The 20,108-nt window shown below is 35.2% G+C and overlaps 1 protein-coding gene across 1 annotated transcript in view; it reads left to right on the plus strand.

Moving 5' to 3' along the window:
* Positions 1-18,784, plus strand: part of col4a3 (collagen, type IV, alpha 3) — a 254,825-nt gene extending 236,041 nt beyond the window's left edge. The window contains exons 44-52 of the mRNA XM_051923014.1: positions 508-580; positions 3,874-3,945; positions 4,563-4,688; positions 8,072-8,170; positions 9,589-9,801; positions 9,889-10,066; positions 10,195-10,309; positions 13,963-14,135; positions 15,859-18,784. Of these exons, the coding sequence (XP_051778974.1) occupies positions 508-580; positions 3,874-3,945; positions 4,563-4,688; positions 8,072-8,170; positions 9,589-9,801; positions 9,889-10,066; positions 10,195-10,309; positions 13,963-14,135; positions 15,859-15,937 (1,128 nt within the window). The 3' untranslated portion in view covers positions 15,938-18,784. The remainder of the gene's footprint in view (positions 1-507; positions 581-3,873; positions 3,946-4,562; positions 4,689-8,071; positions 8,171-9,588; positions 9,802-9,888; positions 10,067-10,194; positions 10,310-13,962; positions 14,136-15,858) is intronic.
* The last annotated feature ends 1,324 nt before the right edge of the window (positions 18,785-20,108 follow it).

Below are 20,108 nucleotides of genomic sequence, written 5' to 3' on the forward strand. Positions count from 1 at the left end.
AGAGTTTGGATAGAAAAACAGTGTTTTCTTATCATAAAATTACAACACTGTAAGAAAGTGAAACATAAGAAAGTTTTACCTCCACAGAAAGAAAATAGGGCAGAGACATGTAAACAATCTTGAAGTAGAGTTGACTCTTAAGTAGCATTAACAAGAATGTAGACCTTACTGGTGCTGATATATAGTGATGAGAAGTTCTGCAGTTGGTCCTGTTTAATTACTTAATTTGTTCTTTGTGGGAATTTGTCACTTGGAAAAAAAAAGAGTCTTTACTGAATTATCATATGTTATGCATAGATGAAACATCCAGGATGTATAATGTTAGATTGTAGTTATACTGTATCATCAGTTTGAAGTTTCATCTTTAATAATCTTTGTCTTTGTAATAATAGCATAACTACTATGAAAGATAATTAGGTGTTGTTATCTAATCCACCCACCTACATGGTGCAGTGTAATCTAAATACCTTTACCAACCGCACATGTTCTGTGTTTCTGTCAATGTAGGGGCTTCCTGGTCTACCGGGCAGTAAAGGAGAAAATGGAGAGCCTGGTGAACCAGGACTTCCAGGAGAAGCAGGTACTTTTTTCTCTAATTAACCTTATAAAATCAATACTAAATGAGAACTGGTATTGAAAGGCTAAGAACCAGAAGGATCATCGATTAGTAGACAGCTGGCCAATTTGACCTATGTGCAAGTTTTCTCTCTTCTGCAACCATTTTTTATTTACTTTTATTAAAAAAAATTTAAATATATAAATGTCTGCCATCGGCGGCACGGTGGCGCAGTGGGTAGCGCTGCTGCCTCGCAGTTGGGAGACCTGGGGACCCGGGTTCACTTCCCGGGTCCTCCCTGCGTGGAGTTTGCATGTTCTCCCCGTGTCTGTGTGGGTTTCCTCCGGGCGCTCCGGTTTCCTCCCACAGTCCAAAGACATGCAGGTTAGGTGGATTGGCGATTCTAACTTGGCCCTAGTGTGTGCTTGGTGTGTGGGTGTGGGTGTGTTTGTGTGTGTCCTGCGGTGGGTTGGCACCCTGCCCAGGATTGGTTCCTGCCTTGTGCCCTGTGTTGGCTGGGATTGGCTCCAGCAGACCCCCGTGACCCTGTGTTCGGATTCAGCGGGTTGGAAAATGGATGGATGGATGTCTGCCATCTATAAAATAAGGCGCATGCAAAGAGTTTGAAAGAGGCAAGAGTTGAATTCACATCAGTGTGGTACTAGATCATTTTTACATGCATTTATGTTTTGTTTTCGGGCTTACATGTTGTGATTTCATCTCTGACTTTATTTTTAACTTTAGTTTCTGTTTTAAGGGTATTGACTTTTGTTACCATCTTATTTTTTTGTATTTACTTGAATGTGGCTGCACATTGTCATGTTTCTATTCTTATTCCCATGGAACATCTATCTTTGAATGCAGTGGTATTTCCGGTATAAATATAGCAGCATGTTCAGTATCCTTCATTTAATTTCATTCTCTTGATTCCCCAGCTTTGATTTTTGGCTTGTTCCTGACCATGTATTTTTCTGCTCACATATCATTTGCTTGTTTTCATTTGGCACAATAGTCCTTGGGCACTTTTAAGTATCCTCAGCAGTTCACAAAATACAAGAGAAGATTCATAACAAAATTAAACAATTTACACCATGTTTACCATTCAGCTATAAAGTCAGTGCCTAGAAGAAGGATGACTGGGAGGGCTACCCTTCAAAAGCAAGAAGTACAAACAACATGAAAGTGACACAGATCAAAAAGAACAAGTGCTCCTTCAGCCTCCCTTTCACCCTTCTCCAACACCAACCCAATCCACCAAGCACATGCATTCTCTTCCTCAACAGATCTCCTTTATCAAAATATATATCGGACATAGATGGACAGATGTGCTACATCTGTGTTGTCTATCAATTTATCAATGGATATTGCATATGATAGGAATGACTGATACCATCTATCACTCAACTTTAGATATTCCCTACCAAGACATAGAAGTGAGTGCAGCAATTGTAGCTGATACAGCTACCTCTATTACAGATTCAATAGCATTATCCATCAATTCATTACTAGCAAGCACTGGCAAAATGCTTATAACATACTTTTGTAATATTTCCACATCAGTAAAGGCTGTATTATGCTTAGCCAGTATTTATATACAGTAGCATGTAGAGAAGCACTTAATACTTATTCTTGTTGAACTAGTGACCGGTAAGTGTTTTCCTACTGTAATTGTAGCTTCATTTTCCTGAACTGAGTCTCAAACTGTGGAGGATACAATTCCTTGGAAGTGCCATGTTTGTGAAGATAGTTGCACCTTATATTGAACTCTACTATGATTCTGACTGCTTTATTGTATATCAGACAGGTCACTTGAGCATTTTGGAATGGTGGCAATATTAACACATACGTTTCAGTCCATTCATTATTGAAATGACTATTCTTGATATCAGATTTCCTCTTAAGACATTTTGACAAGTACATTTTTGCTAGCTAACTTGTATTTGCAGCATAATTTGAAGTGTTACTTCCTTGCTAAAAGTAAAATTATATGATTGGATGCAAACACCATGGATTGTCATGAGCAAAAAATATGAATTTATATGATTGAGCCTGTCTGTTTGGAATAATAATAACAACAGAATTAATTCAGTGTAACAAATGCTTGATGATTTCATATCTTAAACAGACGTAAATGGAAGAGGTCTGAACTGACGTGTTGTGTATGGGATGTGAATGAGTGGGTGACTGGATAAGAGTGTCCAGGAGTAAAGAAGGGAGTGTGCCTTTTAAAGAGTGTGTGTCTGTGTGTTTGTTTGTGTAGATGTATTTGGTTGGGGTAGGAGGGATTGATATACAGTGGGGCCTGGCCCAATGTATCTTTTATCTGTGTGCATTTGGCCCCAGATAAAATCAATCTTACTACTGCCATTGTCTGAGGCAGTAGCTTTTTAGTTCTTACTAGTGAACCTGAAAATGTGTAACAGATTTGATTACAAGAACTGTAAGTTTACGCACAGTCTTTTGAAAAGAGAAAGAGGAAGATATAGTATTAATAATAATGTTATTTTTATCACTGTACCATTTAAAAATTTCTTTAAGTGATATTTCTCCAATTTAGCTTCATTGCTGCTAAAAATGAGTTATTATCGTCAGCGTTTATGAACTATTTTCCTCATCTTCATCTTAGAACATGAAAGTGTTACAAGTAACAAATATTTTAGATGTTTACAATAATTTTCTTTTCTTATGTTTCTGAGTGCATGTTGCACAGTCTTTATTTCTTCAGCATTGTGTTTTCCTTAAGGTTATTTTGCATTTTGTTTTATTCTTTCCCTTCAAGGGTTGATTCCTACCTTTTGTCGAGTTCTGCTGGGAAGCCTTGTGGCCATCTGTAACCCTATAATTGGATTATTTGCACAATAGACAAATATACTGTGTTAGAGTCTGTTTGCAATGCTCTGGGCTTTCACATAGACATTAACTATTATAGAAAAATAATTCAATTAAACTGAATAGTAATAAGCACATTTTTCTAAAAATGAATTATAAAATAATACATTCATAGTAGGGAAAATGATAAAACAGCAAGCATGAGAGAACAGTTTCATTTCAGACTTGAATACCTTTTGCTTAGAATTTGAATGTCCCATCTTCACACAGTATTTGTGAGTGTATACAATACACATATAAATATATCTGAGTGCCTCTGAGTGTGTGAGAATGTGTCTTGAGTCTCATCCTTGCATCTGCTGCTGCAGGCATAGCCTGTATACTGCAAACATCTGGATTAGAAAATGGATGTTTGCTGATAGCTGAAGGCTATTCTCAATTTTTTTGAATCAACAACTTGAATGTGTTTCTTTATTGGTTATTGTTAGGAATGAAGGGTAACAGTGGCCGCTCAGGGTTTAAGGGGTCCCAAGGAATGAAAGGACTCAAAGGGATACAAGGTAATAACAAATACCTGAATAGAAGAAAAATTCTGTGTCAGCCTTAGAGTAAATAGAAAAACATTTTTATCATTTTTATGCTTTAGTTTTTAAGTAATGGTTTTGCAAGATAAAGTAAATGGCATCTAGATAAACCAAGAATCTTTCACATGGGAAAAAGTTGTTTGCTGATGTAGTTAAAATGTATGTTTTTCTTAAACATAGTTTTAGATTATTAAGCTGATATGCAATTTTTGCAAGAGATCAACAATGGAAAATTGCATTTACTTTTACCAAAAATTTAACTGTGATTATCATAATCATGAATTTTAGAAAACTAATAACAAGGTTACTACTGAAAAATGTATTTAATAGTTTTAAGTTAAGTCTAAATGAACCATTCCTTAAAGGTATTGCGAAAAATTGATTAGTAGCATTTAATGATAATTTGCACAAGGCATCAATAAAGAGCAAAATAAAAATCTGTTAATTAGCAAGAAGACAGGTATTTTTTACATTATTTTCTTTTAAATATATTTCATATGGAAAATAAATGCAATTTAATACAGATCCGAGAAGAGTATTAAGTAAATGATGAATCACTACATTTTTTAAATAAATATGTTATGTCTTCCAAGGGCCCCCTGGAAAAGACACCTATGTGGAGTGTAAATCAGAACCTGGTGATACTGGACTTCCTGGCGTTCAAGGAATTCTAGGAAAAATGGGTTTACAAGGAACCCCAGGAATAAATGGTCCAAAAGGTATGACACAGAAGTAAATAAGTACCTTCTTATGCATAAATTAAAAATAATAAATGGTCAAGAGCAGCAGCAACTGGTGAAAAAATTTGCACAGGGTGCAGTTTTTGGGTGGGGGGCAAACTGAAGCTATTATAGTGCATTTCATATCTATCTATCTATCTATCTATCTATCTATCTATCTATCTATCTATCTATCTATCTATCTATCTGACTGGTCATTCCATGTGCTCTTGTGGTATCATCTTAGTGTCAATACACATCTTAGCCTGTCAGGTATCACACCCATAGGGCATATCCAGGTTAAAATGTATTATACCCTTTCCACAATGCTGCCCAATCTGATGCCAGCATTCCCATTTCTACTGTGCTCCAAAACTTCAGTTTGTGACATCCACAGTCCCCTTATTCTTCCTATACAGTAACTTGCCCTATAGATGTGGAAAGGAATAGGTGCATCTACCAATCAAATTTTATACTACACCTGTCTCTAAATTGTCCAGTCCTCTGCCAACTTGCCCAGTTCCCTATTCTGCCAAAACCCACACCATAATGTCCGCATCCCACCTCCATAATCTTCAAATAACATGTCCATCTTGTCCTTTAACACTTTCATTGCATAAGTCCAATCAAAATCTTCTTCTGCCTCTGCTAAAAGAGCGCCCAGTTCTTGGCCATTTCCACTAAATTCTATAAATACACATCATACAATCACTAGCCCTCTGATATTTCTGAAGTCTTGCAACCCAGTCTATCATTTACCACACCCACAGAGTCATTCCCACCCTAATTTTATTCTACACTTGCTGCCAATCTGTCCAGTGACACCATGACAAATCAAAAGAAATAAATTCAAAGGAAAAAATCCAAATTGTGACATTTAAAAAGTATCCCTTCCTGTTGTAAATAAGGCTAACTTTGCTCAGACACAGTGCATTACCAACCCCAGTGTGTTGATCATCTCCACTTCTGCCCATCTTCTGTCATCACCAATTCTGTCTCTGAGGTCCTGTAGTATGGTAGAGATTTTAAACAGAGCAAACTAAAATGTTGAGAAAAACATTTAAAAAAGTCAGGGATAGAATTATAGTGAAGCACAAGTTTGGGGAAGAGTACAAGACTCTCTCAAAGGTCCTGAACATACCTTAGAATTCCATCATACTGAAGTAGAAAAAATGTGAACCTACTGGCACACTGCCTAGGTCAGGTCACCCCTCTAATCTTAGTCAAAAAACAAGAATGGCATTTGTGAGAGAGGCTAGTGTGATGTATATTGTCCCTCTGAGTTGTAGAAGTCAGTGACTGAGATTGGAGAGGATGTTCACAGCTCAACAGTCTCCACAGCAATGCACAACAATGGGGCTTTATGTAAAAGGGTTAAGGAAGACACCCTGGATAAAAAATGCACTTGCCCTTAAAGAATTAGCAGAATGTCATTTGTAAGGTCCTACAAAGGTATGTCAGAATGTCTCATGGTTTGAGACTACAGTAGAACTTTCTGGTTTCTACACTAAGATGTATGTGTGGCATAAATCTAATGCTACACATCAGCCATATAACACCACTATCACTGTAAGATGTGGTGGTAACGTCGTCGCCTGGGGATGCCCTTCAACAGAAAGAGCCGATAGTCTTGTCAAGATTGCTGAGAAGATGAATGCTGCACAATGCAGACAGACACTGGAGGAAAACCCTCTCGCTTCTTCAAGAAAGCTTAAATTAGGGAGCATGTTTGTCCTTCAACAGGACAATGGTACAAAGTATACTGCCAGAGTAACAATGGAGTGATTTAAAATGAAGAACATTGGTGTCCTTAAGTGGCTTAGTCAGAGGTTTGACCTTACCCCCATTGAACATCTCTTGTGAGAGATGGCTGCCCGCTGCCAACTAACCTGGCACCACAGTTTTCCAAGGAGGTGGAATAGGCAAATCCATCATATTGTGCAAAATACTGTATAAATATAAAAATAAATTTGCAAAAAAGCATAAAATTCTGTTTTCACATTCCTGGGTTTTGAGTGTTTTTTGATGAGAGAAGAAATTAATGTAAATGATTTAAGTACAAGGCTGCAGAATAACAAAATGTGAAAAAAGTGAAGAGCTCTGAACACTGTCTAAAGGCACTGTCTGTGAAATAAGGCTTGGGGAGCTCAACACTTTTTCAAGCCAGTGTATAATACAGAAAGGCATGATTGATTATCTCATGACAAAAAAATCAAAATAAAGAAAGTGTGGATAGAAGAGCAGATGCTTTCAGATAGACAGAAAATAAAGAGATTATATTTGGTAGTAGGGCAGTTTGATTTCATATGCACTAAAAATAATGCCCAAGAGACTGCACAAAACAGTCATAAAAGAAAACAACTTACTTTTTTTATGATAACAGAAAGAATTCAAGTGAAAAACACAACTGGTTATTTAATTTGTGAAAGCTGGTGAATAGAGTATTTTTTTTCCTAGGAAAGTGGTTGCCCAACTTGAATCTTATCATAAAATCACTCTTACCTTTAATGTATTTTAATTCTTTAGTACTTGTTTTAGTGTATTATTCTAACAGATTCATACTGTAAATACAAGCTCAAGTTCCCTTAGCTGTTTTCTTTTAACTTACCCTTTTCAATATATATCCAAATACTGTGAACATTGAATGGTAAAGAAATCAATTTCATCAATGTAAATACACTTGTTTGCACTTTTGTAAGGAACATTTCTTTACACGCAGACAAATGAAAATGGTAGTGAAGTCATTGCTCCCCTTTAGCATTTAATGTTGTTTGCACCCACATCTGCACTGTACATTGCTAATCATGAGCATTTGGTTACAAATTCTACAGAAAAGGGAAAATTAAAAAGAAAGTGACAAAGGAAACATAAGCATTTAAAGCTAAGGAAAATAATATAAATAATAATGAATTTCTTAGAAATATTTGTAGGCCAGAAAACTAAATATATGGAATCAATTCAAAGTTAAGAATGCAGTACTAAAAGTGGAATTGGTTGGAATAAAAGTCTGCAGGCACTGGTGTCCTTCAGGACTAAACTTGAAAACTATCGTCCAAGGATAAATAACTTAAGGTTTCAGGAGTCAAAAAATATAAGAATGAAATACAAAAATAATAAGAATGGAATACAGTAATAAAAAGATACATTACCAGAAAGAACAGGGGCCAAGAACAGAGCATAGGGCACATGTGATAAAAGGGGGCTGTGGACACAGCAAGAACTTCTTTAATCAGAAATTTAGTTATCTTCATTATGTTTCATTTCTTTCCCAATTAATACATAAACAAATTTTTTTCATTTGCATAAAGGATTTGTTTCAATATGCAAAGTAATCTTTGGTGTAGTGATAATAGTTCTAATTAATAAATCTTTTTATATTACAGGATTACCAGGCCCAAAAGGTGTTCCAGGAAGGGTTGGACCACCAGGGTTCATAGGGCGCCCAGGACCAAAAGGAAACAGAGGCATCCCAGGAATGAAAGGTTTGTTAAAAGGGAATTTCATGCATCCTGATTTGGGGCGTAAAGTTAATAGTGTTTTATAAGATAATTTATAAAAAGAAGCCTTCATGAGCTTGTAAGTATTGTGATAATATTGTTGCAGATTTTCCATTTTTTTAATATAACAGCTGAGATCACTCCTGCAATGGTTCCAATGAACAGCCTTTATTCTAAAGATCTGAGGGAGCGCTGATATATGAGCACCTCAGTTCACTTTGACAAATGCCAGTAATAAATAGGGACAGACAAACCTATGAAGACTATAATAATTTGTGTAATATAGTTATACGACACACATTAGCCTACAGTACATCATATCGCACCAAAGCTACTGAAACTATATGATAACTTAAGGTTCATGGGTAAACATCTTTTCATTAGATAGGAACTACTTTATGTGAGTAATATAGTCAATGAAAGAGCTAAATACTTAAGAAAAACAAAAAGTAACGCATAAAGATAAAACACAGAAAATATCCCTTTCAGTGGTATAGAAACATCACTCATTATTTTCTTTATGCAAATGTCTTCTTTGATTTTAAGTGTTAATAAAGATATAGAGAATCCTTGGGTATCGCTGGTTTGACTTTGTTTGACATTACCTGCATTGTGAGGGATTGTCAGTTACGGCACTACGGCCATGTGGCCCGATTCCCCAGAGGGTGATCTGGCTTGCAGGATTCTAATTGTTGAAGACCCAAGTGGCTGGACCAGGCCAAGCGTTCGCCCATGTAAACACCTGGCTGCGGCAGATAGATGGTCATTTCCAGAGGACTGGACCGCGTGTCTGCCTGGGGGGTTGACAACCAGAATTCCGAACTGTTTCGTCTTGTGTTGGGTGCGGCAACACACTGTACCAGTGCATGCTCCCCAACTTGACCTGACCTGCATAAAGATATAATTGTGAATTTTTATTGCTTTGTATATATTAGAAGAGAAAAGTATCTCTGAATACAGTATGTGTTTTATTATCATGATCAAGTAATTAAAAGAATTACAATAACAGTAATTAATCAGAAACTAAAAGCAATTAAATAATGATTAGTTGGGTTTTTAATTGAGTATCAAAACTATTTTTATTTAAATTTCTTTACCAACAACTAGACACTGATGCAATAATTAACATCTGAAAGTTAAGAACTAAATTATATGCAGAATGTTAGTTCAGTCCTTTAAGTAGTTTAAATTAATGTTATCTTTTTAAAGAACATTTGGCACTTCGATTAGAAATATAATATTTTGCTTTTTGAGCAACTCAAATATTAATGTTCATCTCCACATTTCATGCTGTATATGTATTTCACTAAATCAAAATTTCTTTTAGCAGTCTAAGCATTCTAACTTAAGACTCATTCTAATTACTTTCCTTTAAATGCACCCAACTTTCATTTGGTTTATAGGTCCCCCTGGTTTGATTGGACTTACCGGCCCACGTGGGCAAGATGGACCTCCAGGCTTATCTCTACCCAGTGGACAAATGCATGGCTTCATCTTTACTCGCCATAGCCAAACAAGAGACATTCCTTTATGTCCAGTTGGGACCCAGCAGATTCTTATTGGGTATTCACTGCTTTACATAAAGGGCAATGACAGGGCACACGGACAAGACCTAGGTAGGATCACTGGCAAAATTGCCAGGTTTGCTTCACAGAATAGCAAGACAATAGCAGATGATTAACATGTGTTGTCGGTTTATCTAGGAAGTCTTGGAAGCTGCCTACCAAGGTTTTCAACAATGCCCTTTTTGCTATGCACCCCTGACAACATATGCAACTATGCATCAAGGAATGACTATTCATATTGGCTTTCTACTGAAGAGCCAATGCCAGCAAGTATGACTGCAGTTTCAGGGGCACCTTTACAGCCATATATTAGCAGGTAAAAGTAGTTTCATTGATACACAAACAAAATAACTAAATCCTGAATTCAAAGTCAATAATGTGTTCAGTATTTCAAGTTCTGTATAACCATCTGTTCACAAACATGTTTCTTTTTTCACATTAAAGATGTGTAGTATGTGAAGGTGCTGCAAATATCATCACAGTTCACAGTCAAACAACACAACTGCCAAACTGTCCTGTGGGCTGGAGTTCACTATGGCTTGGTTACTCATTTATAATGGTAAGGACATGTGTATGTGTGTTTATATGTAGTTGATTAAATAATGTACCAAATGCTTTGAAATATTTTACCTTATAACATGCAAGTAATTTGTTTTCCAGAAGGTTCCTTTCTGTTGCAAGAGGCCATACGTGGTATTTTTTCACTAAAATTTACGTGGATATTCAAAACACTAACTTTTTTATTTGTTTATAAATTGGTATTTTTCTCTGTTGTACATCTGATTTTTATAGCAAAATTTTTGTTGTAGGATTTAGTTCATAGGCCATAGTCCACAAGGTGGGAGTGTAAATTTCAGCAAGAGACATTTGCACAGTTTGAAATTCATTGGAGTACTGTGGCATAGTGATTAGTCCTGCTGCCTGATTCATTATCCTGGATTCAAAATCTGTGACCAGTCATTGTCTGTGTGGAGTCTACTGTATGTGTTCTCCCAATATCTGTAAGGGCGTTTCTTTGTGTATTCCAGTACTTCTCTTACATCTCAAAGACATGTGGATGTGTGTACAAGTGTATAATGCAGTAGACCGGTGCCCTGGCCACAGCTGATTTTTGCCTTGCAACTGATGTCTGACAGGATAGATGGCCCTGATTTGATTTGTGAATAATGTAACGTTAATTACAAATTCATAAAATCTAATGAAGTTTCAGCTGGAGTTTGAAAACTAGCACTGATTTAGTCCCTTCTGTATCATGTCTCATACGCTGGACCTCTACCTTATCCTGCCTCCCTACCACCTATAAAGCTCTGCTTTTGAGCTTCCATTTACACCCTTTATCTCAAAAAAAGAGGAACCAATTGATAAACTTAAACTTGTGCAATTAACCATGCATCTTACAGTTTTTCATTTTTGTTAGCCTTTGGTTTAGCCTAATGTTTATTTATAAATCTAACACTGCAGTGTTACAAGAACTGAAGCACTATTAAAGAAAAACAGAATGCTTTCTTAAAATTTAAAAGTGCATCAGCTCTATACCTAACAATAAGTGACTGGATTCTAAGGCTCCCTTTATAAAGCCCCTATAAGGGTATCCTAGGGATGAAATGATATCATGAATTATAGTAATGGTACTAGGTGAAGGCAGATAATTTCCTTTCAGCAGTCTTGTGTTAACAAATGCAGCATTTTTTGGGTAGGAGACTGTCATGAAAAGAACTTTGCCAGTAGCCAGTCCATTTGGTGAATTCTTTATTTCTCATAACCCTTCTATCTAATTTAAGAAATATTGCTGTCCTTACCGAGCATTTTAATTTCAATGTCAGTTTTCACATAGAGAATTAGGAGTTTTATGAAGTGTTCAAACATAGTAAACATCATTTTTTTTTAAAAGGACAAAGATTTTTTTATTATATTCAAACTGACCAAAAAAAGTAAACATTTAATTATTGTAATTTTATACATATAGTTAATCAGCTCTTTGAGTTCAGAGATCAATAGTAGAGAGGGCAGATAAAAAGTAAACTACAATAGAGACAAGAAACCTGTGGCAGGAGAGTGCAGCAGGGGCTAGCTCAGAACTAATGGCAGATAAAGAGAGGATGTGACCGGGGGTACAAAAGAGAGGCAGGAAAGATGTTCTCATAATTTCTCTACCATTTTGTACGCTGAATGAGCTTGTATATACCAATTAGAACTAACCAACAACAGAACCGATAAGATACCTATTCACTATACTCTGAATCAGTGTTAAATCCAATGCAGCACAGAGGAAATATTTAATAAAGCTCCTAAGAAGATTTATAGTTTACTGTTTCCAAGTCTCTGTGTTTTATACCATGATGTTATTAACTAATTGTCACAATGCACAATCCACCTCACATCTCTGTGAAAAACTATATATATTATCTTTTATTGTAAGCACTATCAAAAAGTACTTCAGAAAAATTCAGAAATACAAGAAGATTATACAAAATGTAAGATTGGAGTAAGTTATATCAATATTGTAAGTGTATTAACATAAGCAGTTCAAAGTTAAGGGAATACTCCACCCAAAATGATTTTTATATCTACTTACCCTAACCTTTTTTGTAATTATGGCTGAGAAAAGTTTTTAAGTTAATATAGTACTTTTATAGAGAATGGATATACAGTAACAAAATTCCTGATACAACAGGATGCTAAACAACAGAAAAGTAGTTCAGAATGCTAATTGTGTCACATAATTCACAAGTCAGGTATCCAGTTGCATGCTCACATCCCAAACATATGTATTTTTGCTAAAATATTGTTAAATAAACCATTTCTGGAAAATCGCCTTGTGAATGAAAGTGGAGCATGCTGAAATGAAAGTGAACTTTTGAATGGAAGACCTGCCTCCCTCCTCATTCTTCTCTGTTGCCTCATGTGATATCAACATTGCAGGACATAGTTTAAGAAACATGTACAACTAGAGGTTAACAGTTAAAGAAAGGCACATGAAAACATTATCAGGTGGAAAATAGACCTTGTATTTGTGCATATCTGAGTTGCTACAACAAACAGAAGATGAATTTGCCAGTGTAGTTTCACAAATAGTCAATGACAAAATCTGTAAGTACTGAATTAGTCTGAACTTAATGAACAACATATGAAGAGAGAGGTCTTAAACTCATTAGCTCAATTTTGTTTTAATGTACTCCAGTTGTACATGGGCAAGATTTCTGTAAAATGATTTATGTCACAATATTTTAGCCAAAATACATATGTTTGGAGCATACACCTGGATAAGTGACAGATGGATTATGTCACACAAGTAAATTGAGATTTTTTTTTTCATGAACATTTTGGTATTGTGTGCTGTTGTTCAGCTTTGGTCCTTACTTGAGCCCATTGTATTAAGAATTTTTGTTATTTATGTCCTCCATAAATATCTGGAATTAACTTTTTTTTTTCAGTCACCACTACAACCAACACAAGGTAATTAACAGAAAAAAAATATTTGGGTGGAGTATTCTTTCAAAGACATACTGTACATGCACTTTCTTCACATATACACACATTCCCGTCTGTTTACCATGAATAACTCATAAAATAATCCATGTGTTTAGCCATTTGTAAACATGCTTATCCTGAGCAGGATCATGGAAAAACTGGAGTGCATCCCAACAAGCATCGGACGCAAGGCAAGAACAATCCCGGGATAGTGCACACCAGTCTTTCTTTCCAAACAGTACAGTCTTGAGAAGGACAACAGTTAAGGTTATAAATAAAGATTTCTACATATATTGTTTACTATCACTTATATACAAGTTCATGAAATTATAACATAACATTCTCCTACCCCTTAGATTCAAGTGGTAGAACGTATTCTGAAAAGGCAGGAAACAGTTAATTTCTGGGTACACTCTTGCACACAGATACATTCACACAGGGTCTAGCTTGGAATGAGCAGGTAACCTAATCTGCACATCTGTGGTGATGCAGGACAAAAACTCAGGCAGACAGGGAAGATGTGCAAGCTCTATGAGATTGTGACCAGGCACAGGATTCAAACCCAGGACGCTGGATCTGTGAAGTGAAAGAGCTACTGTACCCAGTATACCAATGTGCATTCTTAAACATTTTATTCCAGAAATTATACAGAATCTGTGTATTTTAATAAATCATGTGTTTTGATTTGCTTATTAAACTGATTACGTTAGAATTTAACAATGAATTCTGAATTTCATTCAGCACAGGGGTGCAGGAGCTGAAGGTTCTGGTCAGGCACTGGCTTCACCAGGTTCCTGTCTAGAGGAATTCCGCCACACACCATTTATTGAGTGTCATACAAAGGGAACATGCAATAATTTTGCAGACTCTTATAGCTATTGGCTAGCAGCATTAAATTCATCGGATATTTTCAGGTAAATTACTCAATTTGCAAATTTTTAATGTATGTCTTTGCTTACTACCATAACACTCTTTATCACAGATGATAAAATTAGTATTTTTTCAATGGTCCCTGCCCTTGCCAGCTTCTTTTGCCTCATTTCAAGAAATATTGATCTTGACTAGCTTTTCCACATTATGTCTACTTTTGAGTATTCACTAACCTATTTACTACCCTTCCCAATTCTCTTCTTAGTTTTTCAACTTGGTCCATTTTAGACTATCACATTAATCTCCTGGTCCAGTTTCATTACGAAAAAACTGTCAGTTTCATCATACTGTGGCAGCAAAATATTATGCCAAAAGATATAGCATATATTTTTAAGACCTTTACATCCCCCATGCTGAGCTAGACCTTCCTTATCATGTCTCATGCTACCACTGCTATTAAACAGGAGAAGTGAGATGAAAATTGATGGCTAGATGACGTATTTATACAGAAAAATCAATCAATTTTATGAAGTTCCTTTTATAGTGATCAATACCACAAACCATTTTACAAATTTAAGAAAAAATATTTGTAAACGTGGTCTCAATAGGTTAAATTTAATAAAAGTGTTATATTCAATCATATAATATATTGTAATAAATGTAACAGGAAAATCAATAAAGAGAGAGATGTAGTAATCTAAGTAAGAGACACTTAGGTGAAGTGTTCAGAGCGGACCATTTTAAAAAAACAGTAAATGAGTTGTGAAAGTGAACATCCATCACACAAGGTTAACTTTTTTTCCTGGATTATACATTAAAAATTAGAAAGGAAATCCACACTGTCTTTATTGACATAGCTGTTTCCTTAAGGAACATAAATGGGGTATGTTAGTATTAAATAAGTTAAAAAGCTAGGTGCAATTAACACTCAATGTATATATATATTAGTAAATGATATTAGTAAGTTCATAAGCAATGAAAAAGAGAGAGGAGAAATTGGAAGATGAAAAAGTAAACTGCAATGAAGACATAAAAGCAGTTTTACTGGCTAAGTAAATATGTCTACCACCTCCGTATCAATCACACACTACATACGTCAGTTGTGGCTTCTACAAGGTGCTCATACTGTATGTTGTCTGTGAGGCAAAAATAAGTAAAAAGAAACATCTACTTCTGTACCCAAGGGTTTCACTGTGTCATTAAGTGTGTACAGTATGTCTGGTACATACTTTATCATTCAGATACTACATACTGTATTTTCTGTGTGGTAGCATTCTATTGCTTGGTGAATATTATTCACGTTGCATCATGCATCAAAGTATGTATTTATGTACACCAAGCTCTGTATAAGTGAATGCATTATACAAGTGCAGCACTGAAGTGAACATCAGCATGGAAAAATGAATGTGCATTTAATCAACTTGGCAGCTGCCAGCAATGATTGTAGCATGCAATGGTCAGTCAGTAGTCGGTAGTAATGACACCACAACAATAAATTCTAGTAGAAGCAATAGTTTTTCAAAAATAACACCTCCATAGGTTCAGGTACCTGTCCCCTGCCCTTGGTAATTTTTTGAAATTCACTGACGCCATTGCAATATATGACTCTAGAATCAGCATACTTTATACAGGGTAGGGGCTTGACTACTAAACAGTACCGAACAGTAATTTAGCAACTAATCTTTAGCTATTTTTGGGAAAATGTTTTGTATGTTTTATACCCATTATAAAATTTGACTAATTGCATTGTCCCATTCTGTTTTTCAGAAAACCACAATCAAAAACATTAAAAGCAGGTGCACTTGAAAACATCATTAGTCGCTGTCGAGTTTGTATGAAACAATAAAGCCCGACACTATAGAGGAAAATTTTTGGTGCTTTTACCAGTGAGCTGAAAGACTAATATTCAGGATCTCTGGAAAACATGGGTATAAATAAACTATGAAGGCAATAAAAAAGCACTGGTTTAAAGGTGCATGAGACTTAATTCATGAAGATGACTCTTTTTAAATAATGTCATGCTGCATTGATTATTTCTGACAAAGTGGTGCTGATGACAGATCGGTTATGGTTCATAATTAATCTGTGGTAAACCTTTAATTAGTCAACGATGACTTTCCGTTCATCTAAAGAAAAGGTGTCTGTACAATTTCTCGAAAGCTCAAGATTTTTTTCTCCTTTGATGTTGCTTTGCACCAATGCAAATCCTGCTTCTCTTTGATTTTGGAGGATGAACAGTCTTATGGCTTCCCCCACTTTCCCTCACTTAAAGCTCTTAGGTGTGTTATCAGTTCCCTCATATTTTCATTTGAAGCCTTAAATCACAGAGCATCAAGTAAATCACTGCTAGCTTGTGTAATCAATCAATAAATAGAATAGAAAGAAAAAAAGGAGTCCATCAGTCAAGAAAACAGTGACTGATTTAAAGCCTGAGGCTATGCATTGTTTACTTCAGTGAAACATCTGTGTTGAGTGAAGCACAAAGGATCTTAAGACCTTTATTTGAATCCACGTTTTATTACAATTCTGACTCTGAAACCTTTGCCATTCACACTGATATCCAGTTTAATTATACCAAGGACATTATGTAGCTTTCATTTGGAGCTGAGCATAGCCTGTGGATACTTTGACTCTTTAAGTTCTTCAAAAAAAATGTGCTGACTTGCATGTGACCTTCCATTTATGATGTGCCCCAAGTCTGACAAAACTGAATTCTTTCTTATTGTAGTTTTCTGAGCATCTGTCTCTGATGTTGTGAAAAGGGTATTTTGTAATTTACAGAAACAACATTTGTGGTAGATTTTTATAGATTTCTAATTTACACCTGTCACTTTATTCTTACAGTTTGAAAAATTGCGGTTAATTTGTGTTGTATTAATGAAAACCCTGTTTAGATGTATTTATTGGTTGAATATGCATATTAATCACTGTGTCACAGTACACATTACACATAAATTTCATAACTGCAGTCTGGCTGTTACACCGTGTGCTTTGCTGTTTTTTTAATGATTCATCAGTAGTTGCTAAGGCAATCAAAGCAGCTTCTGAACTGTTTTTCATTTTGTATGTGCTATTTTACTATAATTTTGTTTTTTCATTGTATTTCATTAACTCTTACATTATTTTCAACTTTCTTTGAAACCCATCTGCATGGATGTAATGATTAGCCCAATGACATTTAGGATGCTGAAAAATGTACAGTACTTTATATGATGTCACAAACAGAACATCTTACTGTATTAATGAAATGTCATAATCAGGCAAATAACTGAATGTATTTATGATGTTTAACTATTAGCAATTCATGTTTTGTACCCTTTTAGAAACTCCACCTATTTCAAGATACAAAAATGTCATTCAACAGATGAATTGCTCAGTTTAATATGTTCTACTTGATAAGGTGCCAATGGTTCTTGCAGTCAGCATAGTCTTGAGCCCACCCAAGGCTCTGAACTGGACTCGGCTAGTTTAAGAATGCTGTGCTATGTTATGTTACCTTCTAAGGTAAGTTAAAGAACACAGATAAGCTATAGCAAGGCTAGAATTAAAAAAATAAATAAATATTAAGACTCATCGTAGAGTAATAACCATGTCAGGTAAGTGTCGGCAAACACTACGTAGTCTAAGCTTTGATAGGACAAACATAACTGCAAATAAAAGACCAATACTGTAGGTATTCCAGTGTAGCCTACATCATCATCCTTGAAAATTATGTATCTGTTCCCAAGTGTATTCTCACAAAGCACTATTACAGTGTTTTAATGGTAATATTTATGAAAGCTTAAATCTTTATTTACTTATGATATTGGTGACATTTTCATTCCAAACACTTAAGTGGTATAATATGCCCAAATAAAGTAGTACTTTAGTTTGTAACCTAGGAATTAGGGTTTCATTTTGAAAAAGTGTCAGAAGGAACACTCCAAATGTGAGACCAGTGTACGCTTGAGCTCTGGAACTTCTGGACCAACCTTCCAGTACATCATTTGTCCTTTTGTCTGCTCTGGCTTTTCTAAAGAAGTTGAATCACACCGAGGCTTTCTAAATGTATTCCTGTGCTGTGTCTAATAACTATATACATGATATCATTTTTAGAATTCCATTACAGAATTATGTCGAATTTTCAGAATTTCTTTAATGATTTTGTAATTTATGACATAATCCACTAATTAGCCTACGTAAACAAGACTGAATTGTGAAAAGGTTTGCACTAGAAACAAATATTATGTTACTGGCCCTTAAAATGCATTAGGTTTTATTTTAGTAAATACAAATTCAAAGTATAAAAGTGTATAATACAAATGACATGTGGCACACATATTTAGCTGTCAGAGCAAGGTTACTGATTATGTCAGGAGTAGGATTAGAGCTTGTATCCTTTTCATTGTTTAACCTTCTTTACATACATAAAGCTTTAGCATTTTAAATGGATATTGTATTTTGAAACATACTTGTACAATTCAATCTCTAAATTTGGTATGGTGTGTTATTGTCAGTATGGAGCTACAGTATCATTTTTATGAACTACTTTTTGCCAGTTTGGTGCACAAAAATAATGAAACATTTACTGGAAATTTTCTTGCTCAGTTTGTGTGATCATGATAAACCATAAACTTATTTTATAACACAAAACTTAATTAAAGAATATAAAGTGAAATATCACATGAATAAATAAATACACATTTAAATATGTCTTGATGTAAAAGTCTCTTCATAGTGTATGCCATCTTATAAACTTTTTTTTTCTTTTTAACTTGCACTGCTTCGGTCCTTCTAATACTCTTGGTTTCATTAGCTAAATGAGCCAGTATTATTGTCACATTTTGTATTTGGATGTAGTAGAATGTTAAAGTGAAATGAACTAACTTTGTTTTTATGATCTTCATTACAGTTCAGAATGCTGCAAAAGTGAGACATTTATGTCAGAATGATGTGTGTATAAAATTATTTATGTATGAATGCATCTTTTGAGGACTTACTGTATATTAAATATGATCCATTTGTACTGTGTCATTTTTCTTAATCAAAATATTTTAGTAGTATTTAAAATAAACAGAAGGTTCTGCCAGTTTGATATGCAGGTCCATGGTAACACTTGACTCGACCCCCCAAACTGCTTTCATGTCTGTTGCTTGGATTTTTTAATAATTTGCATTTCCCTAGGAAGATTTCAAAATACTAATTTTGAAGTAATCTGAAATGCATAAAGTAGGTCTGTTTTTATATTTACAAAAGTGTTTTAAATGTCACTGGGTAAAAAGAGCCAGTACCTGTATATATATATACCAGTAGATATTTTCTGTCATGCTTACAGGAATCTAGAAAACAGTTTGTCATCAGGAATGCAACTCAGTCACACATTTACATTACAGGCTGAACATCCATATTTCTTTCCTTTCTACTTGTATATTTCAAATATATCTAAAAAACTGTACAACCACTGAAATAATATATTGGGGAAAAAAATTGCAGTTATGTCCAATTTACAAAGTTTGTTGTGGCCAAGGTGTACTGATTTTTCAATCTCACTAACACGTTAGTTTCATCCCACTCCCGGTCACTCTCAACAAAATTCTAAAAATTCTGGGAGTTGGGTGCATAGGCTAACTTTGCTGAATTTAGAATAAAGTGGACTTGCGAAGTCTCTCTCAGAACGGAACTCATTTGTATGTAGGGGACTTACTGTGTAGAGGTACATCACAGTCTGACCTTCAAGAGGGCACCTTAGTTCTGCGCAATATTGTTTTACCTTCAAGCATGTCTCTCCCAGGAACCTGTTCTTTGAAGTTTATGTATATAAGAACACTAGACAATCCAAGCCGGCTTCAAATTATATGTATTTTATACCACAATAGAAGGAGTAGGAAAAAGGAGACATAATAGGGATAACTGTGTGCACCCAAGAAAATCACTTGCCAACTACATCCTCTTTGAGTTTTACCTAACATTTCTTCGTCCACCTCACATCTCATTTTCCATTCCGTATATCACCTTATCTCTTTTTGTGGTGCAGGGCA

The sequence above is a fragment of the Erpetoichthys calabaricus genome, chromosome 2, assembly GCF_900747795.2.
Source record: "Erpetoichthys calabaricus chromosome 2, fErpCal1.3, whole genome shotgun sequence".
NCBI classification, from domain to species: domain Eukaryota; kingdom Metazoa; phylum Chordata; class Cladistia; order Polypteriformes; family Polypteridae; genus Erpetoichthys; species Erpetoichthys calabaricus.